General features: G+C 37.2%; 1 protein-coding gene across 1 annotated transcript; it reads right to left on the bottom strand.

Moving 5' to 3' along the window:
- Positions 1-2834: 2834 nt before the first annotated feature.
- LOC149043746 (uncharacterized) lies at positions 2835-22352 on the bottom strand. Its single transcript, XM_089210694.1, has 16 exons — positions 22209-22352; positions 17528-17875; positions 15198-15452; positions 13126-13398; positions 9013-9057; positions 8638-8732; positions 8385-8440; positions 7230-7408; positions 6765-6875; positions 6625-6643; positions 6470-6500; positions 5418-5721; positions 5139-5249; positions 4499-4689; positions 3692-3814; positions 2835-3453 (listed from the first exon to the last, which is right to left on the bottom strand). The coding sequence occupies exons 1-16, from the start codon at positions 22273-22275 to the stop codon at positions 3379-3381; spliced, it is 2283 nt and encodes a 760-aa protein (XP_089066820.1). The 5' UTR covers positions 22276-22352; the 3' UTR covers positions 2835-3378.
- Positions 22353-26577: the final 4225 nt, after the last annotated feature.

Genomic DNA, 26577 nt, shown 5'->3' with positions numbered 1-26577 from the left:
TTGACGGTGCTTTATATGAGCAGACAGATGGAGTCGCTATGGGTTCTCCCCTTGGACCGTTGCTGGCTAACGTCTTCATGTGCTCGATTGAGGAAAACCTCGAACAACACGGTCAACTTCCGCGCTATTACCGGAGGTACGTCGATGAGTTCTGGTTTGGGTTTGGGTTTGGGTTCGATCAAATTCTTGATCCACATATTTTTTTTAATCACGTGGAATTCAACGTCTCCCCTTTACTTTCTTTGGCTACTCAGGTTTTCTGATGGGGTCAATTTTTTAAATCCAATTGACAGAATGAACCGATAGGAATCTAGAGGTAACATTTCATCTGTACAAGCTCATTGGTCAAGTCGTGCGGTAAATTATTCCATAGGTTCCTGTTTCTGACTTGGTGGATACGAGATTGGTATAGCCAGTTCATATCAGGCGCGGGCTCATGGAACAACTGTTAAATATAGTGCACATATTATAATAAGTATATACAGTAATTGTACGAAAGACAAAGGTTCTTTGATTACGGCTTACGTCCATTTCTTAGGCAAGACCACTGAACTAAGAAAAATGCGGGGACTTCGATTCATTAACCGGTTCTAGGCGTTCATTTAGTAAAACAGAACGAAATAAATGAACTGCGCGATGGTACCAACAAAACAGTAAGCGACCCAACCCACCCCTCCCCCGTTTTTTTCACTCAGCTGCTATCATCGCATCATTTACTATAATTACACTTTGCATTTGCAGGAATTGTATGTGAAAAGTTAAGTGGTTTTTTCAAAGACAATACTCTGGACGCCAGTAATAGCAATGTACACTGTATGTCCCGTTACAAATCCATTTATTTCCTCTTTCGTGACAAGCGCAGTTTACGTGACGATAACTACCAATAATTCCCAGAGCACTAACTTTTGTTGACTGTTCCAAAATTGTATGGTCAGCACCCGTTCTTATTATTTTATTTTTTTATCCTCTCCAGGCTACTCGAGAGAGCACTAGTGATTTAATAAACATCTCCAGGGGTAAAACCTGTGCATTTTAATGGTAGGTGTTAAAATATTATCACACTTTCGCGACATGCTCCTGATTGTGGCGACAAATCCAAGGAGATAAAGTTATTTACCTGCACAAATCAGATCTTAAAATTTAGCTTCTTGTGGTCTTACCATACCATGTATTTCACAATTTCTCTACATTTCGTTTCCCGTAGAAAAGTTAGGAAATAGTCATTTCCCTCTGGGCAAAAATCTTCAAAATTTTATATACAATTTTCAGCAAATTCATCTCTCAAAGCTAAGACGATTGCACAAGTAATGTGCCAATTATAATTTTTATTAGGATAAGGCTAATTTTTAATTAATAATACTTTCAGTGTAAAAGTATTTCGAGTTAGTATCGCAGGTAGATGCGGTCTTAGGGAAAGCAGTTTATGCGCCGGATAGCTTTCCTAAAACCAAGCGGGTTTTGCGGCAAAACAATTTTTTAACAATTTACTAAAACTGCAGACAACTACGGCACACAGAACGAGATCTCATCAATCTAGTTAATTGGATATTTTACGCACTATCCTGCCTTTCATAATTGAGTCAGAAAATAAACTGAACTCCAACGCTTGTGTCGAGCATGCGTGTAAGTGCTAAACATCTAAAAGAGAAAATGAGAGTATACTTTATCGGTAAACTGATAAAAGCGTTACAGCGTTTAAGAATATAAAATCAATTGAGTTATAACGTTCCGGCCTAATTGCTTAACACAAAATGGCTTTTTCTACCAAGTAAGCGTGTGAGGAAAAGATGATTCAGCCCTGAAACTTGTTGTGGCAAAGTGTTCAAACTGTTAGCCGGTCATATACCGCGGAAATCTATCTAACTACACCATTAAATCCTCGACGTTTGCATACAACTGCTTGTCGTACATTGTCATGTTGATCAACTTCTGCAGAAAAGAATAATATAATAATTGGCATCATTAAAAAAGTGTTCCTCTTACGTTATAAGCGTTTATCCTCCCAAGTGGTCAGCTTTTCACACCAAAACAAATTCAAGAAAGTATTTTATGGTGTCGTTTGCTGCTCTTTGTGCGTCTCAATACAATTTTGCAATAATCCTACCATATTTTAAATAACCATAATGAGTCAATTGTCGCAAGGACATTCTAGTTCGCTTCCTCCTTGTTTTTAGTGGAGTGCTAGCTTCAGTGACATAACAAGAAGATGCAATCCCAACTTCGTAAAAAGTACGCTATCTAAGCTAAACGCTATTAAGTTTAAAACCCTAATTAGCTAAGCCTAAGTTAGTCGGTCTAACGTGAAAAGAAACTTTCATGTTGAAGAAAATTCTCACCTTGTGTAGGGTTTCCATGTCCTTAAGCTGATTTTTCAATTCAGTAAAAGTTGGTCTTGCATCTGGGTCATTCTTCCAGCATTTCATCATAATCTGATACCTGGTATTGTTCAAATTATCTATTAGAGATTTAAAGAACGTTTCCTTGTAGGATGAGCGAGAACGAATTGAAAAAACACTTACAATTCCTCATCAACGTGTTGTGGTTTAGGCATCCTGTATCCTTCCTGAAGTAAGTTTGCAATTTTTCTTCCATCCATTCGTGGGTAAGGTGAACCACCTGGAAGAGCCATAATACCATCGAAATATAAATGTGACGAAAAAACGACCTTCACTGAAACACCACCCATGTCATTTGATGTGGTTTGAAGCTCATTACGTTTGTCTAAGTGAACACCTTACATTGCTTAATTGAACATGGTATATAGCAAAAAACATATACAGGGCCTTATAAATTTCCATCGATGTTACCTATGGTAAAAATCTCGTACAGCAAAACTCCATAACTCCATCTGCAGAAAGGCAAATCAAACAAATATATATTGGGTGACTGAAGACATAAACATTTTATACGACAACTAAAATATATGTATTCTTTGACAAAGCATAGAATTCATGTCCTGATTAAAACTGATAAAACTTAGAGAAAGATGTTTTTCGTCTTGTCACGATTGTGGGACGAAGGAAAAATTTTGAGTCCCCACGAGGAATTGAACCTCAGACCTTCGGATTCCGCGCTCCGATTCTCTCTCTTATTTTTATTTACAAACATGACTCTATCGACATTGCTGATCCTTGCAGTATGCAAGAGAGTAGAGTCGTAGAGTCTCTGTGGCTCAGTGGTATGAGCATCGGAGCGCGGAATCCGATGGTCTGAGGTTCGATTCCTCATGGGGAGTGAAGAATATTTTCATTGTCCAACGCTCGTGAGAGGATGAAAAACATCTTTCTCTATTTCTTTACCGAGCCCAAAACTTACCCTTCCTCTTATTCTATTGGTAAAACTTGTTGGAAAATTGCTACGGGTAATAATCGGGTATACTTACACATCACTTTTGGTGGTATATTTACCATACATCAAGGCCTCATAAGCTGTCCACTTCACTGGAAGACGGCCCTAAAGATTTCAAATATCACTTTTTGAAAGAGCTAAAAAATTATAGAAAGCGACCGGTCAAAGACAGTGATATTTAAAATTATACTCGTATACAAATGGCTGTTTTCATTATGGTCCCATCCAAGGATTTTGTCATCGAAATCAGGAGTATATCAGCTTTATCACAACAATGATTGTGAAAGATAATTGAACTGAACGATATGTAGTACCGCCCCCACCTCCCCTCTTTCTTGATTACCTTAGTCTTTCGTTCATAAATATTTTCCTGCTGCACATCTCTGGCCATTCCGAAGTCTGTCACTTTACAAGTTTCCTTTTGTCCAACCAACACATTACGAGCCGCAAGGTCTCGGTGAATGATCTAAGAAAGCATTGATACGAGAGCAAAAATTAGCGATTTCAGAAGAAAAAGAACTGAAATGAAATGATTCAGATAGGAAAATAGAAATATCCAGCGACATAATATGGTGTGCGTATTTCTCTTTCTTCCAGATGGCAGAAAATTAAAATTATTATAGTTACTGCTCCACCTTCCAAAGGGAAGCAAACTACTTCATTTCTGCAATACCTAATTATTTCATAGAAAGCTTATCTTAAGATTTTATTCGAAATAGGATTCTGTAATGTAGCAGTTTAGCAACCAAAGACGAATTTTTGAATTTCAAGTTTTAATTCCTTTTCTTTCTTGTCACTAAAATGGATATTCGTTGTACACTCAGTTTAGGCTGAATAAAAGATCCTATTCATTCACATCTCTGCCTTTGCCTACACGAGAAAAACCCACATATTTAATTTCGACGAGGTGCACTTGCAGCGATGCACAAATATCGCCATTCGCACACTGAAATATAACTTTGGTGATGACGTCAAAACTGGTAGGGTTCCCGGAAACAGCCTCAACGAGACCGTAAGAATACGTTTGCATATCCCGGGCGTGATCTTGTGAAGACATATTATTCTATGCAAGACATAGCCTCACATGACGATACACCTTACAAGAAGGTTTTAAAATTGTTCTTCTTTGGTGCCTTTGTAATTAACTTACAGATTTTGAGGACAAATAACTCATTCCATCAGCAATTTGCCACGCAAACTTCATCAGCTGCTGTGACGTCAGATTTGTTAGTGGTTTGATATCCGGGTCTTTGAAGTAAGTGTCTTTTAATCCACGGCTCTTTCTCAGGTAACCCAGCAGATCCCCAAAAGGCACATATTCAATCAAAACCAGCAGCTGTTCTGAAGAAATTAAACAGTTTCATTTATATATTTCTCCCTCTAAAAAAATTAGCAATAATTAAAATAAATAAATAGCACAGTCAGGTTCAATACTTTTGAAGAAATCGCACGAAAACAAGATGTAGTTTTACGAAGAAAAGCTGAAAAACTTTGTAACGGTCTCATAAGAAGATACAGGCCAAATATTCCCTTAGAAAAAACGATTCTGCTCATACAACAGAATGGCTTGTACAATGGCAAATATTTGGTCTTCGTCTATCAGCAAATCTAAGAGCGTCGCTGTTAGCTAAAAAAGGATAAAATTACCATATGCAATGGTTGTTTTTTGTGCGCGATTGTGAAGCAGTGAATCTTCCATTGAAGCAAATTATCAATGATGAGAAAGCGTTTCAGAGTAAATCAGATGCAAAATGTGTACAGCAAAATTGGACCTCATAATCAAAGCTTACCAGATTCTGTAACGCATCCCAGAAGTTTAATGACATAAGGATGTGGTTTCAGCTGCTTCATTGTGTCAAGTTCTTTCATCAAATCTCTCTTGTCCGATTCAGTAGCGTTTGCTGGAGCGTTAAAAACAAGGAGTAAAATTTGGTTAACGGAAATAATATGCAAAATGTCGAATAGCGACATAAGTTATCGAATGACAAATAGCCAAAAGTTACATAACCCGGTAACAGTATATGACTGTAGGCCAAGACTGTCATTCAATTTACAGTTCAAGAACTCACTTTTAAGCATCTTAATAGCCACTGTGGTCGCTTCAGGACTCCCTTGAAGTCCTACTGCTGTTCCCTTGGCAACCTGACCAAAAGCACCTTTACCAATAATTTTTTCTATGGTCACGTGGTGTCTTGGAACTTCCCAGCAGCGTGTTAACGGATGAAGAGGCACGTAATCAGCACCTGAAGCGGTACTTTCTGCTTTTCTATCATGTTTGTTGACTTCTATGAGATCCATATATTCCGCAGGAGGCTGAGTGAGTTTTGCTGAATCGGGTAGACTTGGTTCGCTATCTTCTAATCCTGTTTCATTCTATTAAACCAACATACCGTTAAGGTATTCATATACAAATCTGTTATTAATCCCAATAAAATTTCCTACATTTTCATAAAAATCAGTTTACCCGTTTTCATCAGACAAGCGTTTATATTATTTCAGAACAAGAGATTATTAATAGTTTATAATCTCTTGTCCTTAAATATTACTAATATTTATTATTACTAACACTTTGTTCTCTGCCATTGAAACTATCATGTCCAATGCAGTGATCGAGGTTCATAGCATATTCGTTGAAGCTACAAACCGCAACATGAAGATCGTCGATTGGTTGTGCGATTTTTTGACAAATGCACACACGAAAAAAAAACTCTTGCTGTACTAAGCTCCTGGACTAACGCTTGGAAAATAAGGCATCAAGATAAAGAGACGGCCAAAACGGCGTGAAAAAAAAATCATTTACAAAACAAATATCAACCGGGTGCAGACCAGTTTGCGATCTATGAAGTGAAACCACGCAGTTGAACCTGAGACAACCGAAGGAAAATCGATGGAGCAGCTTGGTAAAGGACATGATCCCAGGAAAAAGATCCTATCGAGTCAAACTTCTTCCCATATTTTATTATACCTGTCATTAATGCATTATGCCTTTTTGGTAGAACTACACCTTTTTTCCTTCCTATTTGTTGCAAGCGTTTATTTCCTTCTAGAGAGTAGAGGTAAAGTGAGATTACATAATTACTGTCCACACTAACATGACCTCGATGTCTTAGCTGTAACTTACGTAGGAAACACCTCTTTCATCTTCATAAGTCCTACAATTGAGAAAGCATAAAAATATTTATTTTGAGCAAAGAATCAGTTTAAGTGGAAGTTTGTTATACGATGATACCATATCTGGTACATTACAAGGACACAATCCAAGTGCCAAATTCTTACCTCTGTTTCCCAACAGCGCCTGAAAAAGAACGAAAGGAAAAAGAAGACAAATGATGTGGATGTGGGTCAAGATTTGCTTTTGCTTAATAAAGAATCTTGCAGCCAAACCCTCTATCATAGATTATGAATTTTTTACCTACCTTTCTTATGTAGCCAGATTATGTAAATAATTAGAAGAACGATTGTGAAGGCAAGAACCCCATTTATGGCTAACGAGACGTTGTTAGATGGGCAGTTACATTCCTCAGGACCTAAAATGATTCAGTTTACAAAGCTTGATCAGATAACATTCAAACAACATTTACAGTGATCGTGGTCAATACACTGCTCTCACTACGTAGCTTATGCTGTAGAACGAAAACCGTTCACTCGAACTGGCTAGGTACTAAGGAAAAGCAAGGTGCTACTCTCTCTATAATAATTTTTAAAAGTAAGATTTTGTTTAATTTAATAAAAACAACAACAGCAACGAAAATAAAACTTGGAAATATATGACTCACAGAAATGACTTGTTTAATTAAACAGATACGGAATACAATTAAAAATGTCCATCTTCGGACGAATACGTGTAAACACTTAACAATGATATTTCTTGTAAAACATACTTTTTGTTGTGCTTTCCGAGCCGTCTGTGGTTATAAAAACTTGTTTAATTGATTCTGGATCGACTTTGAAACCTCCAAATTTCTCTCGCCTTGCAGCATCCAACAGGACAGTCAAAACATTGCTGACGACTACACTTCGATTGAACCTCATCATGAAGTCGAGAACAACACTACCACACCTAGGTAAGGGGGAAGGATGTAAAATGCCGAATCGAACACCGTGCCGAAAAGAGTAAGACGCATAAGTTATGACTGATTATACAGTCGGTATTAAACAAAAAGAAATCGTGGGAAGAGTTCATTTAGGTTTGCAAGTAGTTTCTTCATCTGCTTTTACATCTTCACCTATTCAAACATTTGTCACCTTTGGAGAATATAACTACATTTCCTATTCCTAATATTTGTTTATCTCTCTCCCTTGAAAGCTTATTACGATTACAATACCAAGCCATTTGTTACAATAAATAACATTTTCATTATAGGACCTTGTTGCTGTCTTTGCTCTGTGAAAAAAATTGTCGCTACCTTAATTTAAATAACGTTACTTGAGAAATAGTTAAACAGGTTATGAATTAGGAGAACCGGAGTACTTAAGTTACGCAACGTTACACTTGGGGATATAGGCGTCTTGTGGTCTGTTTTGACTTATTATAAATGAGTAGCCTAAAGATTAGAAAGAATCCAGCGCCAAACAAAGTACGTTACCGAAAGGACAGAGTTTACAGCGAGAGCAATTCGACGAAGGCGCACCTTGCGTGACAAAAATTGAGTAACCACACGGCTTCAATTGCATAATCAGTCATAATTTATGCATTGTGCTCTTTACGGCACGGTTCTCTATTCGGCATTCTATTTGTACTTTGGTGACTTTTAAGTGTTAAAATACATTGAGATTTAACCAAAAGAGTATTTTTGATCTAATAAACCAAGGTAAATAAAATTAATTCTTGTCATTCTGTGTCAATCTGTTGATGTACATTAAATAAAATGTACTTCAAATGTAGATTATTTTGCATTAACTAAGATTTTTTTAAGAGCAGATACACCAATTTTAACACTAAAATACGCCAAACTGAGATAAAGCTCCTCTCTGCCCCAGAACACAGATTTGCGTTAGCGTTTGTTGTTTCAGTATGGAGACAAACTGCACCTTACCTGGTGTTCACGGTGTTGGCGGATGAGCAGCCAAACTTAAAGGCAATTTGACAAGCCTAAAAGCACATTTAAAGAAAAAAATGTAAATTTGAGTACTTGTTTCGTAATTGAGGATCGTTCAAAATGTCATTTTGTTTTAACAGAAATATTGAGATTTCGGTCAACATTAGATTGATTAAGATTCCCTTTTAATGATAAATATCATGGCAGTATTCTATACACTACGGTACACAGATCAAGTAGATTATCTAACCATTTCTGGAAATTTCGCAGCAACTTCTGAACGTCTGCTACAGTTCCCCTGTATTGTCGCTGTCAGGTAAACTTCTGTGCTTTCTGAAGTTGAAGAAAAACCGTGTCCTTTTACATTTACGAAAAAAATGAAGAGCCTTGGTTCACAAAAACTGCCGAGAAGTGGTTCCATCTAACAATAATTCAGCTTGAACATTGTTGTGACTGTTTGTGAGTCTACAGTCCTTCGCTAAGTTCCAGGCCCTCAGTGACCTAATTCACTCTTTGTCTTTTACTCAAACTCATTTTGTAACACTAAAGAACATGCTATTATGATTACAAAGTTTTACATGTAATAAAACAAAGAAAATGCCTATAAAAGAACATTTACCTGCGAGAGTTGTTTGGGATGAGGTGGCAACTGTACTTGAAACTGTTTGAACTGGGAAAAAACAAAATACGACTTAAAATGATCGACAAGAAATTTTAAATTTTATGTCATCATCATACCAACCTCAAATCACATGATAATAATAATACGTTAGCTAAAGTAATTTTTTTCACGGAGGTTCAGGGCCAAGTTTGAAATAAAAGGTCAAGTGACAATGTGTCAAGTGTTAATATGTTAATATTATATATATAAATAATAAATTTTATTTAATTTTAAGATGCAAATATCGAAAATATCGGAAAAAATACATTTCCAAGTAAAATGGGAAAGGTTTGGCAGCGCCAGGTTCGCCACAAAATGAACGCACAGCTTATCTGTTCGCCTGATGGAGGAATATGTAGATGTAAAGACGTGTAGATGTGTAGTTCTGTATGTTGTGGCTCAATTTTATCCTTGGGTCAAATTTTACTTTCTTTTGTTTTTGGGTATTGTAATGTATGATACTGAGTTAATACAAAGGAAAATAAATAATTAATACAAATATCTAAGTACACATATAACAACAAGACTATCGACAGAACTACATAAAAAAGAAACGAACTTACACTTCGTGGCGTAACCAGGTCTGGAAATAAAACTCTCAAACAAAAGTAACACGGCTCTAGCAAAAACTAACGAAACGACTGACTTATCTGAAATCAACTACTAATGAGAAATATGTAACGAAAACAAAGCTTGTACTGGCGTGAAATAAAGTGCTACCAGCACTACGTAATTCTTCCACAACCTCATGCAAAAGCGCGGGCTTAATTGAATCGAAACAGAACATCACAATAGTAGTTCAATTGAAAGAAAAACAATATAAAATATTTCCGCAGTTTCTTGAAAATAGACAGAAATTCAAATTCTGGTTGCTACATCCCAGCCCTTTAGGTTTACTTTAAATATTGGACGATTAGATTTCAAATAATGAATAACCTAAGAGTCCCTTAACTTAGTCCACTCGTGTTCAAAGTTCACGCACATCTGGCCCACAAATTCAAATGAACCAGCTTTCAGCGACGATGGCAGTACAAATCATTCTTAATGAAGACTCCTGGCGGCAAATTTAAATGCGATCGAAGTAACAAATGGTTAGTAGTCAAAGATTGTGAATCAATGGGACTGAATGCTATTGTTGAGAGTCAATGATCGACCACTGAGAATTCCCTCAACTTCTGCCATCAACGTTGGCCGTGCGTCTCCAGAACCAATTGTTGCTTTTTAAAAAAAGGGCTCGTAAGATCTTTCTCACTGAACGAATCATGCGTTCCCAGACTCCTCCCATGTGTGATGCTTCAGGGAAATTAAACTTCCTCTTGATGTTCTTCTGATGTAGGAAAACTTCTATCTTCTACTGATTCCAGTTGTTTAGGGGCTTCAGGGATTTCTCTCTCTCTCCGCTACTTAACTTCATACCATTGTTACCTCTTACCATCTTTGGCGTCCCTCTTCTGCTGATGAATCTGCATAGAGCGCGAATAAACGATTCTGTTTCGAGAGACTCGGTCACTTCAATGTGGATTGCTTGGATAGTCAAGCAAGAGAAAAGACACCATACCGCAGTGGGCCAAAGGAATCTCTGCCAACGGTAGAAAACAAGGGTTTATCTGGAATAAGCCTGTTACCAGGTAAATCTAACATCAATTGTAGGCCCTTTGCAGCATTTTGTTTTTGGCATGTCAAACAGTTACTGAATACTCTTCAAAGAGCAGCCCGTCCCCTTAAGATCCAGTACTTTTCTCTAAAACTGGTCTGGACATATTCTTGACCTAGATGACCCACAGACTGATGAACATCTATAATGAGCAGCTTGGTAACATGGTGCTTTGAAGGTAACAGCAATTGATGTTTCGATTGGTAATCCGATGAAGAATTTTGAAGCCGACCACCAACTCTCAATATTCCTGCTCCATGAAGAAATGGTCTAAACTTGTACACTGAACCAAGTGAGCTAATAATCTTCAATTTACGCTTCTCGTATTCTCCTAGTCTCAAGTCTGGGAGGGCTTTAACCACTGGCGAGAAAGCTAGTTTTTGCACGTATGTGACGATTTGAGCCTCTGCACGTCGTAATTCGTCTATGGACAGCCTTCCACAAGGTAATGGATCAACAGGGTCCTCTTCTAAGCAACTTTTGCTCTTAAGGAATTTTTCTTAAATCTCAGACGCCAAGAAACTCTCTTCTTAAACTCAAACCGTGACGAATATTGCAGAATCATTAGGTCTAGTGGTCTTTTATCCTCCATGAGAGTAACATGGTCTGTTCGAGCTTGACTTCTGACTGCTGGGTGTAAAAACCTTAGGGCCTCTGAACCAAACTTCCCTCTTTAATAACTCCTTTACCGTTTGTTTTCGGCCGGCATCGTCAGCTGGGTTGTTGCTTGTTGGCACGACGTTCTACTGGGAAGGTTCTGAGCTATCATGTATCACTTCCAGGTAATTGGTCACAAACATGTAGAATCGTTTGCCTCTTTGCTCTTGATTTATTGGAGGACAGCTGTGGAGTCTGACCAAATCACTGTCTTGTCAAATTTTGTCTGAAATTCCTCTTGTAACGTCTGATTCATTCTGACAGCTAAAAGAGCGGCTGACAATTCCAATCTGGGTATAGCCATCTGTTTCACGTGAGCTACGCGAGATTTCCCAGCGAAGAAACTGCAGTGGGTAAGGCTATTTTCATTGACGAGTTTTGTATATGACACAGTTCCATAAGCAGTCTGAGAGGCATCTGCAAAGTGGTGAAGCTCTGCATTTTGTACTCGGTCAAATTCGATAGCTTTCAAACATATTGGTAAGGCAACACTTGAAAGCATAAGTAAATTTGATAGCCATCGTCTCCAAAACTGAGATTTCTCTCCCACTATATCCTCATCCCAGGTGAGTCGTTGTTTGCAGAGACTTTTTAGCTAGTGAGGTGACTGGTGATACTATGTCAAGTGGATAATAAATGTAGCTAGTCACTGATAGAATCCCTCTTCGTGTGAAGGACATACCCCTTGGTACCGTCTTGAAGGTAAACATGTCGCTATCCATGTTACACTGAACACCAAGGGTTATTTCAATAGGAAGTACACCAGAATTTAAATCCAAATCCAAAATTGACGAAGCTCTGTCTGAGGTTGGAATGGTTTTGAGGACCTCCCTCCTGTTACACAACCATTAAGTCGATCGAAATCCGCCTCTTGACAATAGAACACACAAATCTTCTCTCAATTTACTGGCAACTTCATTTGATTGCACTGATTTCAAACAGTCATCCACATAAAAGTTCTTCAATACTGTGTCGATCACTTCATTGTCAAAGTCTCCTGCATTGTCTTGAGCCGTCTTTCCTTTGAACCAAAATTGTCCCAACTTGGTGAAGACGTGCTACCAAAAGATGTACTAAACAGGGTCCTTAGATAAGCCATCGTCAGGCCACCAAAGGAACCTTACGGTATCAACATCGTTTGTATCAACCATTAATGGATGGAACATGGCTTTGGTGTCTAAGGAGAGAGATACTGATTCCTGACGAAATCTTAAGAGGACACCAAACAGGCTGTTAGTCAAGTCTGGACCACTTAGTGGTTGGTCATTGAGCGATGTCCCTTTGTATCGAGCTGTGCAGTCAAACACCACTTGCAGTTTCCCTGGCTTATTAGGATTGAAGGCAGCATATAATTGACTGGTGATATCTTAACTCGAGGTTGTTCATTGTGGTTTTTTTTAATTATGACTCATTTTCGCAAACCAATATTTTAATTCATTTCGATGACATATCAGTTCAACTGATCCTGACATCATACACTACATATGAAGAAAACATTCCCTATCCTCGAAAATCTGTTAAAAACATCAGGAACATCAACAAAAGTCTTCATCGGCTTGAGAATACTGCTAACTAGCATATGTGCTGTTCGCCAGGCACAAAACGTCAACCTCATTACCAGGGTCTCTATTCCTCTCTGTTCGGGGTTGTAATGATTCACTGTGTGGGAAGTTTTATTGACGCAATGTAAACTGGTATTAAACATTTTCCCGTTTTAGATTATAAATCAAAAGTACTTAAAAATGCTCAAATATGTTTCTACTTACCCTTTATGTTAAGTCTCACAGTGGCTTTCGCTCCATCTCCAACGTCATTATGTGGGACACATTTGTATTCGCCAGAGTGCTGAGATCGATTGACGTTATTGAGAGTATACTCACTATTGCTGTTCTCGCCTAGGAGGCTGCCGTTGAAATAGAACTTGTAAATTGATACTTGTGGCACAGCAGCCATAACTATGCACTTGAATGTAACAGTGTCTCCTTCGGTGACGGTATTTTGTGCAGCATTGGTAGTGAGCCTCGCACCTTCAGGTTTGTCTAAAAATATAAATCAAATCAAAATCTCAATCTCAGTTTATTTCACTGCTCATACATTTCGCCTGGTTATTAATCATAATCTTCTTTTTTGAAAGTCTAGAGGGTGCACGATAATGCAACAAGGAAGGGCTAATCTTTTATCAATCCATGGAGTGCCTTGGGCAGAAAATATAACGCTTTTGTGGTAGAAAATTGTGGCAAGTCATTTACGCATGATTGGAATGCTGACTATAAGCAAAATACTTTAACTTAAACATTGCACACTGAAAAACAATGGCATTACTGCCGCAAGAAAAATAACACCAACTATGTTGTTACTAGGATAGCTATTTTAAATCGTCTGTTAATAAAAATGAGCAATTTGGGAGGACCAGCTTTATGTCTTAACGGACATAAAATCGTTGTCGCTCATGAAAAATTTGTGATGAAAATCCATAATAAGACGAGTGCAACAGTGCCCTAAACGCTGCACGTGAGAGGATCTCATCTCACAAAAAAGCGGCAACTCAATTTGAATCTAAGACATTCCCTATTTTCCTCAATTAATACCAGGATGATATATTTATCTTAGAGATTCCTGAGGAACAGAGCTTCCCTTGATCAATTTAAGAGAAACCTGAAGTCGAGGGCCTCATAGGCTAGATGCTTCTGGGTAGAGGAGCATCCTCAAAATCATTAGGGATTTTTGACTCGACTCCACTACTAAATATGCAAACAAACAATTCAATTTTTTGTTCACAATCCAAGCTTCCTCAAGTTTGCTGTTGCAAAGAGCTTAAGCAGCAGCAGAGCGAAAGACCAAAACGAAAAACCAGAGAGATTTGGTCAGGTTGTATTCACACTATCGTGGCTCGTTTTAATTCCTTGGAGTCTGAAAAAGGCTAAATAAAATTACAATTGTGATGATAAGTATTTTAAATTTGCACGGACAATAGTATGTAAACTGCTTGTTTGAATGAAAAACCTTGGGGAAACTAAATGAAGGTAGGAATTACATATCTCTCATAGGGGGGCGGCATAATGCTTGCAGGTTATACAACCTCCAAAACTAGAAAGTCATAGAAATCAATTACCCGAGTGCAGGATTTGTTATTCCTTTCCCTGTCTTTAAATGAGAAAAAAGTGAAGGTTTTAATCACTCCATAGTACAGTCCGTCACTTTTGTGTCATTTGGCAGTCGAGTATTTACTATAAAGTGGCAAGGCTTACGAATAATTAAATACAAAATGGACTCTCGCCCTGAAATAACATATCTCGAATGTCACACATGCAGATATGTGGGCAAATCTTAAGTATGCAGTTTTGGTTTGAGCCGATTTCCGCACCTATTAGCTGATCTCAGCTATCAGTAAAGAAAACTGTAATTTCTCAGCAGAAAGAATTTTGACCAAATCTCAGCTTTCCATTAAGCCGCAACCAGAGCCCTCACACAGAATCAGAATATGCGCTAGCCTTGTATGCTAGTCAAAAGGAGTGAATTTTGGATTGTCACAATGATTCGGAAACGGATTTAAGCCATTTTCTGAGTTAAACACAGTCCAACTGAAGCAATGACTTGGCAAAAAAATGTCACATCCTTCTAATAAAATAACATGAGCGATGATTCCACGCAAATTCAATTGTCCCAACCAATAATTGGGACCAATGTATACAAAGCCAAAAAGGACTTGATGTGGAATTCTGTTTCCTTTCAACTTTGAACAGATTTGTTAGTTCTGGGTAGCTGACCCCAATAACAGGATTCGCACTGTAACTAAAGTAAATTCAGAAATAGAAAACTAAAGTTAAAATGTACCTACACTGAACTACAATTGATGTGTCAATAGAAGTGACTTCCACTGAGTTATTGGCTCGACATGTATATTGTCCTGCATCCGTTCTGTTTATGTTATCGAACTTTAAAAACGTAGCTTTCTTCCCTGAACTTTCCAGTGCTCCATTTCTAATCCATGCCACATCCGGCAGTGGTTTCCCAGAAGCTTGACAGGCCATGGTGACAGGGGATCCTTCAATGTAATATTTTCCCCTTAAAGAGATGTTTATAAGTAGTGCCTCTGAAAGGTAAAAGAGATTATATCATTCCTCACATAGCGTACCAAATCTTACTTGGACTCAGTCTTAAAATTAACCCAATTTCAATAAAATAAACAAAAGCATCCAGGAATTGGTCCCCAACAGCCAACTATTATAAGGAGGCTCAAACTTCATTCAGCACAAGTTAACCTGTTGGCGTTAGCTACTGGAGAACTTCTCACACGCTAAATTATAAAGCAAATCCCCAGCCAAGGGAATTAAGGGCTAATTTGGGAAGTTACTCTTTGGGCTAAGGACCCTGGCTTCTAAGCTACTTCCATTCTAGTGGATAAAGTTTTTGCTGCTGCACAAACAGATAGGAATAGAGCCAATCAAGCCACACCCCACTCGGAACCTGGTCCAACAAAGGATCTACAGGAGACATCCTCAACCCAGACACCTGAAATTTTGATAAAAAAGGGAAAATATGGATTCTTCGCAATGAAAAGAATATAACAGTGGCATGCTGAATGCTGCTTGCCCATTACTTAAAATTAAAAGAAACTCCAGTCTTAGTAAAGAAAAAACAAGATATTTGGCCCTGGATTTTTTCTACAAGTGAAATATGAGACATGGATTGGCTTTGGGCTACAAAAACTAAATGCAAATGACGATTCTTTTGCCCTTTTTAAGCCTTAATAACCTGGTATCTTTCTATCGTAATACAATTCGAGAAGAGAAGTAGTGTGACAGGTATTGTGTTACAATCAAAATAAGCCAACAGAACATAGCAAATGCATAATTAAAATAAAGGAAAGAAAAAATGTTATGAAATGGATGGTGAGCTCAAACAATTTTTATTCATGAGTCCAAAGGATAAAAACAAGCAAGTGAACATAATAAACAATGAGTTTGAATTTTTCACAAGTGAATAAAATCGTTCAAGCAAACAATGAGGTAAATTGAACATGAGTATTGAGATGTCACAAACGTTTTCAACTTTGAATCACAGTCAAATGACAAGTCTCAATTTGCTCCTTAGTATCTGAAATTACGTAAGGAAGTCACCATTCCGTTGGTTAATTCTACATCTGCAAACCTCTCAGATCGTATAATCCTCAGAAAGCAGCAAATGGTGCAGTGCCGACTTACATTGCGTTTGGCAAGTCCCTTTAACAGGCATGAAAAGAAATACAATCCTTTTCACACCAATTTAATTTCACAGGCTGCCTGTGATTAGTCATGCAATAATTTCCTTCATTGATTTAGCAAAATCATAAAACCAGTTGGATTGTTTCTAGTTTTGAGTGACCATTTTAAATGACAGCTTTGCTGAGAGAAAATCTCAGTGCTCATATTAATAATGGTTATCTATGCATAATTAGAACAACCCAGTTATTCGTGCCAGAAGAATAAATTAAGGAATAACTCTTTGATTTCTTAATCATGAGAAACAACAAAGTAAATTGTAATAGAGAATAGTACATGTGCGCGTGTAGATATGGAATTTCTCTTCGAGTGTTTAACTCGATAGCTCACGTAGTCGATTTTCATTCTCAGCCGAAGAAATGCTAACACAGAGCCACGAAACACGTAACTTTCGGTTTTTCTCCTAGTATATTGGTTTTCTTTCTCCTCAAGGAAAGTTTGAACCTCACTGTCTGTCAGCGATACGGATTTTTTAGTGTTTAAGTCGCCATAATTCGAGAAAGCTCCGACAACCAACTTGTGTTGAGAGTCGTGAAGGCTTTGCCATTCATTCATCAACCTGACCAAGTGGCGCCAAAGGCGAGTGACGTGTCAGCAGCTGATTGGCTATATCAACACACGTGAAAAAATACAATATTTTTTTCACGGCTTTTCTCAGGGCCGGAAATCCCTGTATAACACCGCAGTTTATGTGATAATTTCCTTTCTCCTTTTATGAGTGTGGTGTTGCATGTAGCACTATTGTTCCCAAAAGTCAGGTTAGCTAGCCATTTACAGCCCTGCATAAAAAGGTTTGTGCATATTTATGCTATTGTTTACTTTCTCCAGGTCTCGGTAATATGACGGACATGAGTTGAATGCACTTGATTCATGTTTGATTATTAATGTTTATATTTGTAATACTTACCTGCCACAATAAGCTGAACTCTACTTTCAATTGTTTCAACAAAGCTTCCAATGAATTCACAATTAAATTTGGTATTGTCTCCAGGGTTGATGTTCTTGATAACTAGAGTAGCTCTTTCTTCAATTTTAACTCTTCCTTTGTAAGATGGAGGAATACTAGGATGTTCTTGGACACCATGACTGTCATTAACCAACATTTCGACAAATGCACCATTGACCAAAACACTATAGATGATGTATTGAATTTTATTATGTGGATCAGTGTAGTCCCACACCAGGTTGGCATCACTACCATTGTTAAAATAGCTTGGATTAGAAGGTTCCTGGGTGAAATGCACATCCACACCGCCTAAAATAGAAAACCATAAACATAATATTCCTAGCCCTTTAATTACATGTGTAAGGATAATATTTAGGAAGAAGGGCTTAAATGGAGTCCACCACAGAGGCACTTTTACTGTAGGCTGACAGTAACAACAATTAACTAAAATATGCACTACACTGGTATTCTATGATATCAATCAGCTCAAAATAATTTTGCTTTCATTTGCTAAGAAATAAGGTTCAATAACAGTAATGTGTAACTATTTGTGGCTTCTGAAAATCATTTTTGACAAGTTCCACTTTCTTTAATTTTCAAAATCTGAACAGTGGTGAATTTCAAAAATTTAAAAGAGGTACACTTGAAGAAATGTTTTGAAGAAGAACTTGTTGTGGTGGGAAATGGAAAGTGGAAATGTCCACACATATTATAGGTTAAACCATCAAATGAAGGATTTATAATTCACTCATTTCATTGTCTTGTCTTTTGGTTTCTAGTTTTTGAAAATCTGTATGGTCTCATCTGATCATCCTACCCATCACATAAGAAGAAAGATGAAAACAACAGAAAAGAAACTATTTAAGTGTTCTTGATCACCAGAATAAAATTCTTGTGGGCTTTAAAGTTCACTGCTAACAAATTCATTTTGATAAAAATTGGAAAAGAAATCAAAGTTCACACACATCACTTCTGTCTAACTATTTATGCCCTGTTCTACAGTATACCACCAAGGCATATTTGGTGTGTTTCATTGCCTAATATGGTAATATAACATAATAGTGGATAACAATTTGCAAATATTTGCCAAAGGTAAAGTGAATATTATTCAATAATCTTCCCTCTGCCCTCAGAAAATAATTGTTTTAATATAATTGCTCAGGTGCTTTCAAATTCAACCATAAATTATGTAAATAAAGAAAACATTGCACACATTTTGTTACAATTGTACTGATTACCTATATCAAGATGAGCAGGCAGTTTCAAGAGGTTTACTTTTTTAATAACAAAAACTTTATCCCAATCAGAGCATACTCATCTCTATAATCACCTGAAAAAGCAATTATACTAAAAAAATATTTATTGTTAAAGTCATCTCACAGGGTAAAACAACAACTACAACACAAACAACAATGCAATGATCATGCAGTCCTGTCACATGTGCATGATTTTCCAAAAACTTTGGCACATTAAGTTGGCATAAAAATTACAATGTTATAGTTATCAAAACAAAAAAGAAATCAAACACAATTTTCTTTGTCTATAACCTTGGTCATATAAAGGATGTCAATGATGTTCAAAACTTGTACTGCGCCTCCTTTGGCTTTAAAATTCTACCATCAATAAGGTTTATATGAATTCTACATGCATTTTGATTGGTTCTTTCATGTAATTGCTTAAGAACGGCCATGCACCACAAGATGATGTGAAGTGCAGGTGAGAATCTTCCCACAAAGTTTTGCAAGAAAGGTTGGTGAAATTACAAAGAAACAATTAACGAAATTCAGCAATTTTCATTTGCAGTACTTTTGCACGATACTGTATAATCTGTTAGAGGACAAACGCATACATTAGGTGACATCACCATTAACAATTTTTGCTTCTTCATTGAATAAAACAAATAGATTCCATGTTGCCATTGCTCTGTACAGTTATAAATCCCAGAGGACATCAAAATATGCTAAGAACATCAGTGACACACTCACCTGCATTTATCAAGTAAAACAATCATACAATAGGGAACAGCGCTGTAACCTCCCCTACTTTTTCACCCCCTCTACTACTGTTGCACTGTTTGCTATTTCACTCAGTTTTCTTAACTGAATGCCAGAAAAATAGCTTAGCTGCATCTTATGACTGCCACTTTTTTGTTGTTATAAAATTCTGATGTCATATGTGATTTATTACTGAAGAGATGCACAACAACATGGAATTTATTTTTGAAGTGGACATTGGAAAATTATGGTGGATTCATTTAATTACTTTTGTATAAATTGACTGCCAAGCTCATTGGTGGTTAGCCACCAGCTGTTCACCTCGGCTCAAAGCAACAACCAACAAAGTGGCTTCCCACTTTGTTGGGGGAAAGCTAAGAAAATATAACTTCAATAAAAGAAGCACCTCTCAAAAAAAAACAAAACAACTCAAAAAAAAACAGCGACCAAGCGTGCTTTGATAGCATTGAATGGTAAATTAACTGACCTTTTGAACCTTAATTTCTTACAGAAAAAATTAGATTTTTCTTACAGTGCACTGTAAAGCTCTACACGAGTGAAAGACAAAAATTCACCTTTTTTTGTACCTTTGTGTCATTAAGCATTCTGAGGTTCAACTTATCTGCATCACAGAAAGACAGGAACTAAATGTAATTCTTATGGGAAGTACTTCTGCCAAAAAAAAATTGGATTTGGTAGAATCCTTGATTTACCCTGTAAGCCAAATTTGCTCTTGCTTTTTGTCACTATCACGTCAGTACTGGAGGCCCAGGACAAGCTGTTGGTTCATACACCTTGGGACCATGAGTCATTAAATGGTAGCATCTTTGTAACTTCTTAAACTTAATATAAATTTTGGTGTATTCACTCAGAAGGTCTGTCTACAATTACAGCAACAATAATTTTAGAGCAAGTGCATTAATAAGTTTAATATTATATTTTAATTTGTACAACTGAGTTCCAAAAATGGTTAAATATGGTTGGGACATGTAAGAAATATAGACGTGTCATAGTTATTGAGTGCATGCAATTTGTATCCACAAGTTGAGAAAAATAGAACAACAAGCAAGGAACAAGCAAGTTTTGTCTAGACTATGAGTGGATAAAAATCGTATGAGCAAACTAAATATAATGTAATTTGAGGAAATGCAGTTTGGGTGTGTTTTGTATGCAGAAAATAGAGCAATATTTACTGCTGGGAACAAAGTAATGATAAACTCAAGGAATAAATTAGTTGAATGAAAAGCATTTGTCAATACCATGGGAAGTATGATGCCTATTTGAAACATGAATTTTTGCTCACTCACATGAGCATGAATCATATTGAAAAGGCGGATTGTAATGCTTTCTTATCTGAGTAAGAATCTAGAAATTTTGGTCTTTTGTACCATTTTGGAGAAGATTCCACATTAGTTCCTTGAATTTCAAATGCTAGGGATTGATCAAAGCATAGATTTAGACAAAGATTGTGATCAGTTTGCATGAGGAGAAATCAGAATGATTTTCACCAATTTTCATGAAGTCCAGCTTTCTCAGATATTATCTTCAAAGATGAATCTAGCTTGTTTGCACCAATGGCTGACTTCTTGTTTTCAAACTTGAAGTCATGATACCAAAGTTGTCTACAACCAGCAAACTTTGCTGAAATTCACTTTCATTCACTTGGCAAGCCCCCACACCACAAAGGCAAAAAAACCCATACTATTGTTTTCACTGGTCAAAATTTCATTTACAACTAGTGATTGGTCAGATGGCCATTTCTCAATTGTGAGAAAAACCATCCTACCTATCATAATTTGTGCAGTTTATTATAAATCCTTTTTTTTTTTTTAATTAGCTTGGAGTAAATCTCAGTATGTATATATGATAAGCAAACATGTCTTCGAGTTTGGTCCTGGGAAACCTTTGACTGGTTTTAAATATACAACAAAAATAAGTCGTCCTCAACTACCATTGTGGGATGCCACAATCATATGTGCATGAAGCTAAAAATTGGTTAAGTAGACAAATCATACATGAAGGTATGAGCAGATAATGCTCAATTATCTATGCAAGTGCATTATGTAGTTTCTTTACATGATTGCTGCCTGGAGAAAAAGTCACACTCAACTTAGCTAGCAGTTATCATCCTAGCTGAGGTCATTATTTGAACCAATAATAAGTGGAAAAATTAGTAACGGTTCTTCCTAATAATGAGTGATGGATGGCAAGGAAGAGAGTTTATGTACAGAATTGGCAACTCTCTTCTGGGTTTGCATTAAGCCACCTGACAAAGCAGTATCTTTTCTCATCGCCAAGAAAACGACTCATACTAATTAAGAAAATATTGCACTTCTCAGTTTCAATTTTGATGTTAAATTCTGATCGTATGGTATTGTTACACTCAAAGCACAAAATCCTTTGTTCTTGATTCCTATCGCATAGTAGTTATTCAGACGTCATTTATCACGCGATAGAGATCCCAACATCATATCTAAATTTTGAAGTACAAAAACTGTTGAAAGCCACCTTGAAGTTTGGAAATCATTTTGACGAAAATCACATTCAGAAACAAAGGGTCGGCATTCTCGATGTCTACGCTTAAATGGGACATAGTAATTAAAAACACAGTAAAATCGTTTGTTCGGGAGAATAATTTTCACACTTACCTGACCCGTGAAACTTTACCAGCAGAAGAAAGAGTAAGTAAATTTCATAATCACTGAAAGACACCATCCTATCAGACCTTTGCTGATGCTTCAACGAGGAAGGTTGTGCCAAAATCCTACGGAAGTCACTTGAAGGAATAAACGACTAAGCCCCTCTTCGTTTTGAGACTGGGACCGAGTGTCACGATCATCTTCGTGAATTTGACGGCCGTAGTCAGCACAATTGTCTAAACAACGTGGGGGATGGTGCGAGTTATGGCAGAAAACTCGATTTATGCTAAAGACCAAGGATATTTGCATGAATTGTAAAAAAATTTCTTCCGGAGAAACGTTCCATTCAGATTAAACTATTCGTGAAACTTACGAATGTGACGAATGAGAACATTAGCACCGATGTTGATCGCGCGAACGTATGAAGCTAAATGAAAGTCACGCAAATATGATATAACTTGTAACAGTCAGTTTTCAACTCCTCTTTCTTGTTTATCAACCGTGGATTCTTTTTCTAGGGCTACTAAATATAATCAAGGTTGGGTACCGCTGATCTATTCCCTGAGGAGATACACGGGAGTACCCATACTCCTGGGGCCGGAAACGGAAGTCAAGCGGATTACAAGTGAAATAATAACGCAATGCAGACGCGTAAACTCAGTCAGTACATACCAAGAAGTGCGGGAAAGTCAATTTGAATACATTTTTAGAGCGTAATTTTCCTCAGTCTTGATATCAGCTTCGAACCATGTCATCTAAAAACATCTCTAAGACTTTGAGTTTTGTGCCCGATGTAAAATCAGCCAAGAAGCATCTGAACGGACACGAAGTGGAAACAACAACTAGCTTTGTTATGTATTACAGCTACGGTGTTGGCAAAGGTAAATCTAAAGTCAGAGGGGCGCCTTAGATGAACTCTGGTTACCAGGGGGAATGTTAAGTGGAGGGATGCAGGGGTGTAGGGGTTATGGGGAGACCAGGGGGGAGGGGGGATGCAAAAACTTTAAAATTGCAAATTAAATCTACTCTTTAGTTTGATTTTGAGAGACAAGTGTGTAGTTCACTTCCTTTTTTTTTTTGGGCAAAAATTGGAAAAGATGGAATAGAATAAAAAATTAAAGCATTACAGAACTTCATTAGCTAAAATGGGGTGGTTAGCCTGAAAAAAAGGTGGGGAGGTATGTGTGGTTTTTTAAAAAAGAAACCTGAATGTTTCTTAGGTCTTATTTTTACTACTGCTTAAACAGTTTTCATTATTGCGAAGATCACTCTCATATTTCATCATCATTATTATTTTCATTGTTATTATTACTACTATTATCGTAGAAGTCAGTAAGAGAAAACAAAGAAAAACGTTGTACTTACATTTCACTGAAATCTCGACCACGTCTTTTAACGGGAGTTAATTTCACTTTGTCGGGACACACTCAATTCATACGTTCTGCTGTCTGATCTTTGCGAGCGAAGGATTGGCATTGTTAATTGACTGTCTGTTAAAAATCACAACGAATCGATCTTGGAAGTCATCAGCCACTTGAGTTGTGCCCCTATTCCTTTACCTCGCAACTCTCTGTGCAGAAAACAAGGGGGAATCAGGAATGAAAATTACTGCTACTTCATCCAGAGGAGTACCTTTCAAGAGTGTATGTCCGCTAAAGGGTGATGTTGTCATTTTCCACTGGATACAACGGATTTGAAGGAGTCGACATGACGGATGGTGCTTGTTCTCAAATTACTAGGTGGTGCAACCTCTAAATTCTTTTAGAGACGAATAATGCTTTACCCATAAACAGTAAACTGATCAGAACAGCACGAGATTCTAAGAATACTTTGCTTACTCATTTCCTCGACATAGATACCCACTTCGGACGGAGGAGAAATTAAGATAAACCTGAGAGGCGCCATATTTTGTAACTGACAGCAACATCAAGTTAAAGTCTAACGCTGGAAGCAAAATGCTTTCAGCGACCTCCCACTTAGGTGCTTTTGGTCGGTTTTCAAATGACGGCTTCTTGGGCTTATACCAAATGCTTGGTAACAGAATATTGGTCGCAAATTGAAAAGAAAAAACTAATTAAACAAATAAATGGAAAAGGGAACTCTTCTGCTTCAGCAAGCACATTTGATCTCACTCCTTTCAAATTTTCTTTAGAACATTTACCTTTGACATAAATCCGCCGTGCAAACTTTGCTTCAAAGAGATGAAAAGATATTGGAAAACTTGCGAAAAAATGTATACCATCGTTAATTTGCTCATTGTAACTAATACAGTGCCAGCTGTGTTAAAGAAGATCTAAAGTATTTTATTGTGATAAGGAACTACTATGTTTCTCCCAGTACTATTTCACGGTGTAAACTGTATCTCAAAAAAGTTGTCATGAACTGCAGAAAATATCCGAAACGGCTTCATGGAATTTAAAGGTATTCATTCTATCATCATTGAAGCGTAAAATAAAAATGAACCCAAGCTTTTTTTTCAAATATTCTTCTTGTTAACTCATAACAAAAATTTAACGCTCATTTTCCGTAACTCCTGTTCGTTGCGTGGCGATTGACTCAGTCGCATGTGCACAAACGACAACATCTTCTGCGTTTAATTTCTCACAAAGGGAAGCCAAGAGTTATCATAAAGTCAGATTTGACGTTTTAATGCGGTTCTAAAACAGGAAAAATTCCCCTTTAGATGTCGAAGTTGCAGCTGGACAGGGAAGAGAAGGTAATTCAAACAAAATGCAGCTTCCGGGCTTCTATGTTGAGATATTGAGGCAAACCTCGCTTGCCAACTCATGCGATAAATGATGGTAGTTTGACCGAGTAAAATCCAATTCGGTCTGTAATTATACGAGTGATTACCAAAATTGGACGACCACCAAGCGGGAGTGTAATTTGTCAATCACGAGTATGATTACAGACAGAATTGGACGACAGGAAGTCCTGTTGCCAATTAATCCTAACCGTTACAATTTCCGAAAACAACAAATACATTTGGGCCAAATATCTTCGGTAGAGACAATTTCTAAAATTTAAAAAATTCTCCATTATTAAATTTCTCATATTTTCTTAGGATAAGTGGTTGTTGCTATGGTTATTGTGATGATTCTGTGATTGGTGGATTTGGCTGAGAGGATTCAGTATGATTGGCTGCTTCAACTGTCCGACTAATGTTGTCTGATAACAGCTGTACAGATTGATTAGTGAAAAATAAAGCAGATAATGCACCAATCAAATTTGAAGAATGTTATTGATTATGATTTATGGGTTATTACCTAACTCTACAATTAGAGTACAATAACGCGTGAATAGGGTACAAATATCTTGCAAAATTGTGCAGTTGGTTATTTTGTACTATAAAAAGACTTTAACCTTTAGCGTGCGCTGCGCTTCTTCATCCGCTCTGCTTTTCCCGCCTTATGGGAAATGAGCAGAAACACTTGTCAAAAAACAAAACGGCACAATTCGTAAATATGTTCAGCGATACTACACACCAAAACGTCCATTAAGATTTATGTATTATGTTTATCACAGCAGTTTTTTTATACCTTTTCAATTGAAGGTAATCAAATATATAAACTAATTATGATACATAAATCAGTTTTCGTAAGATCAAAAATTAGATCTAATAGTTTTTAGCGCCTACGTTGAAGAGAGCAATAAAGGGTATTTTCGCCTGTATGGAGTTTGAAAGGTTGTTGAATTTTCTCTGGAGGTTTGTGTCTGCGAATGTATGGAATTTTAAAGTTCAAATAGCCCAAACGTCCTCTGATACTTTCTTCTGATACGGTTTTCATCTTTCAGGTGTATACAAACAACGAAACATCTGCACGGAGCGCTGATGGGGCTTAGTGTTGACTTACAAATATAATTTTTTCAAGAACGGAGTCTTCTCTTTCCACAATTGTAATCATGCAGACACGATGGGAAATGGACCAGGAAGAACGTAGGAAAATAAGCAGGAGGTTCGGGAATAAAATTTCAAACGTCCCTTTTTGAAAACTGGCTTAGATATTTTTGGGTCACAATGACGGGGAAACTAGCCGCAAACTGTAACACCCCTTTACGAAAGGGACCAAGGATTCTTGACATGTGTTTTCTCAGTCTTCTTTCATTTCTCGGTTCATAAATATGCTCTTCTTAATACATATCAATCTTACTTCAATCTGGGTAACTCTGGTTGTCTGACTCTAACTCTGTTCTATTACTCACTCTTCCTCTTAATTCTCACTAAATACTAAGTAAAATCTAAACTACATGAATATATATTCACTATCGCGAGGCAGGAGTGGGCTTGCTGGTCAGCTGACCATGGAAGATCCAACTTTTGATGTCAGAACACTAACCCAAACATTTTTACGAGAATCTCACGAATGAACGACGACGT

This window comes from Pocillopora damicornis, chromosome 6, assembly GCF_964200805.1.
Source record: "Pocillopora damicornis chromosome 6, jaPocDami1.2, whole genome shotgun sequence".
Classification (NCBI taxonomy): Eukaryota; Metazoa; Cnidaria; class Anthozoa; order Scleractinia; family Pocilloporidae; genus Pocillopora; species Pocillopora damicornis.
The sequence above is the reverse complement of the archived record's forward strand: the minus strand, read 5'-3'. Positions and strand labels throughout refer to the sequence as shown.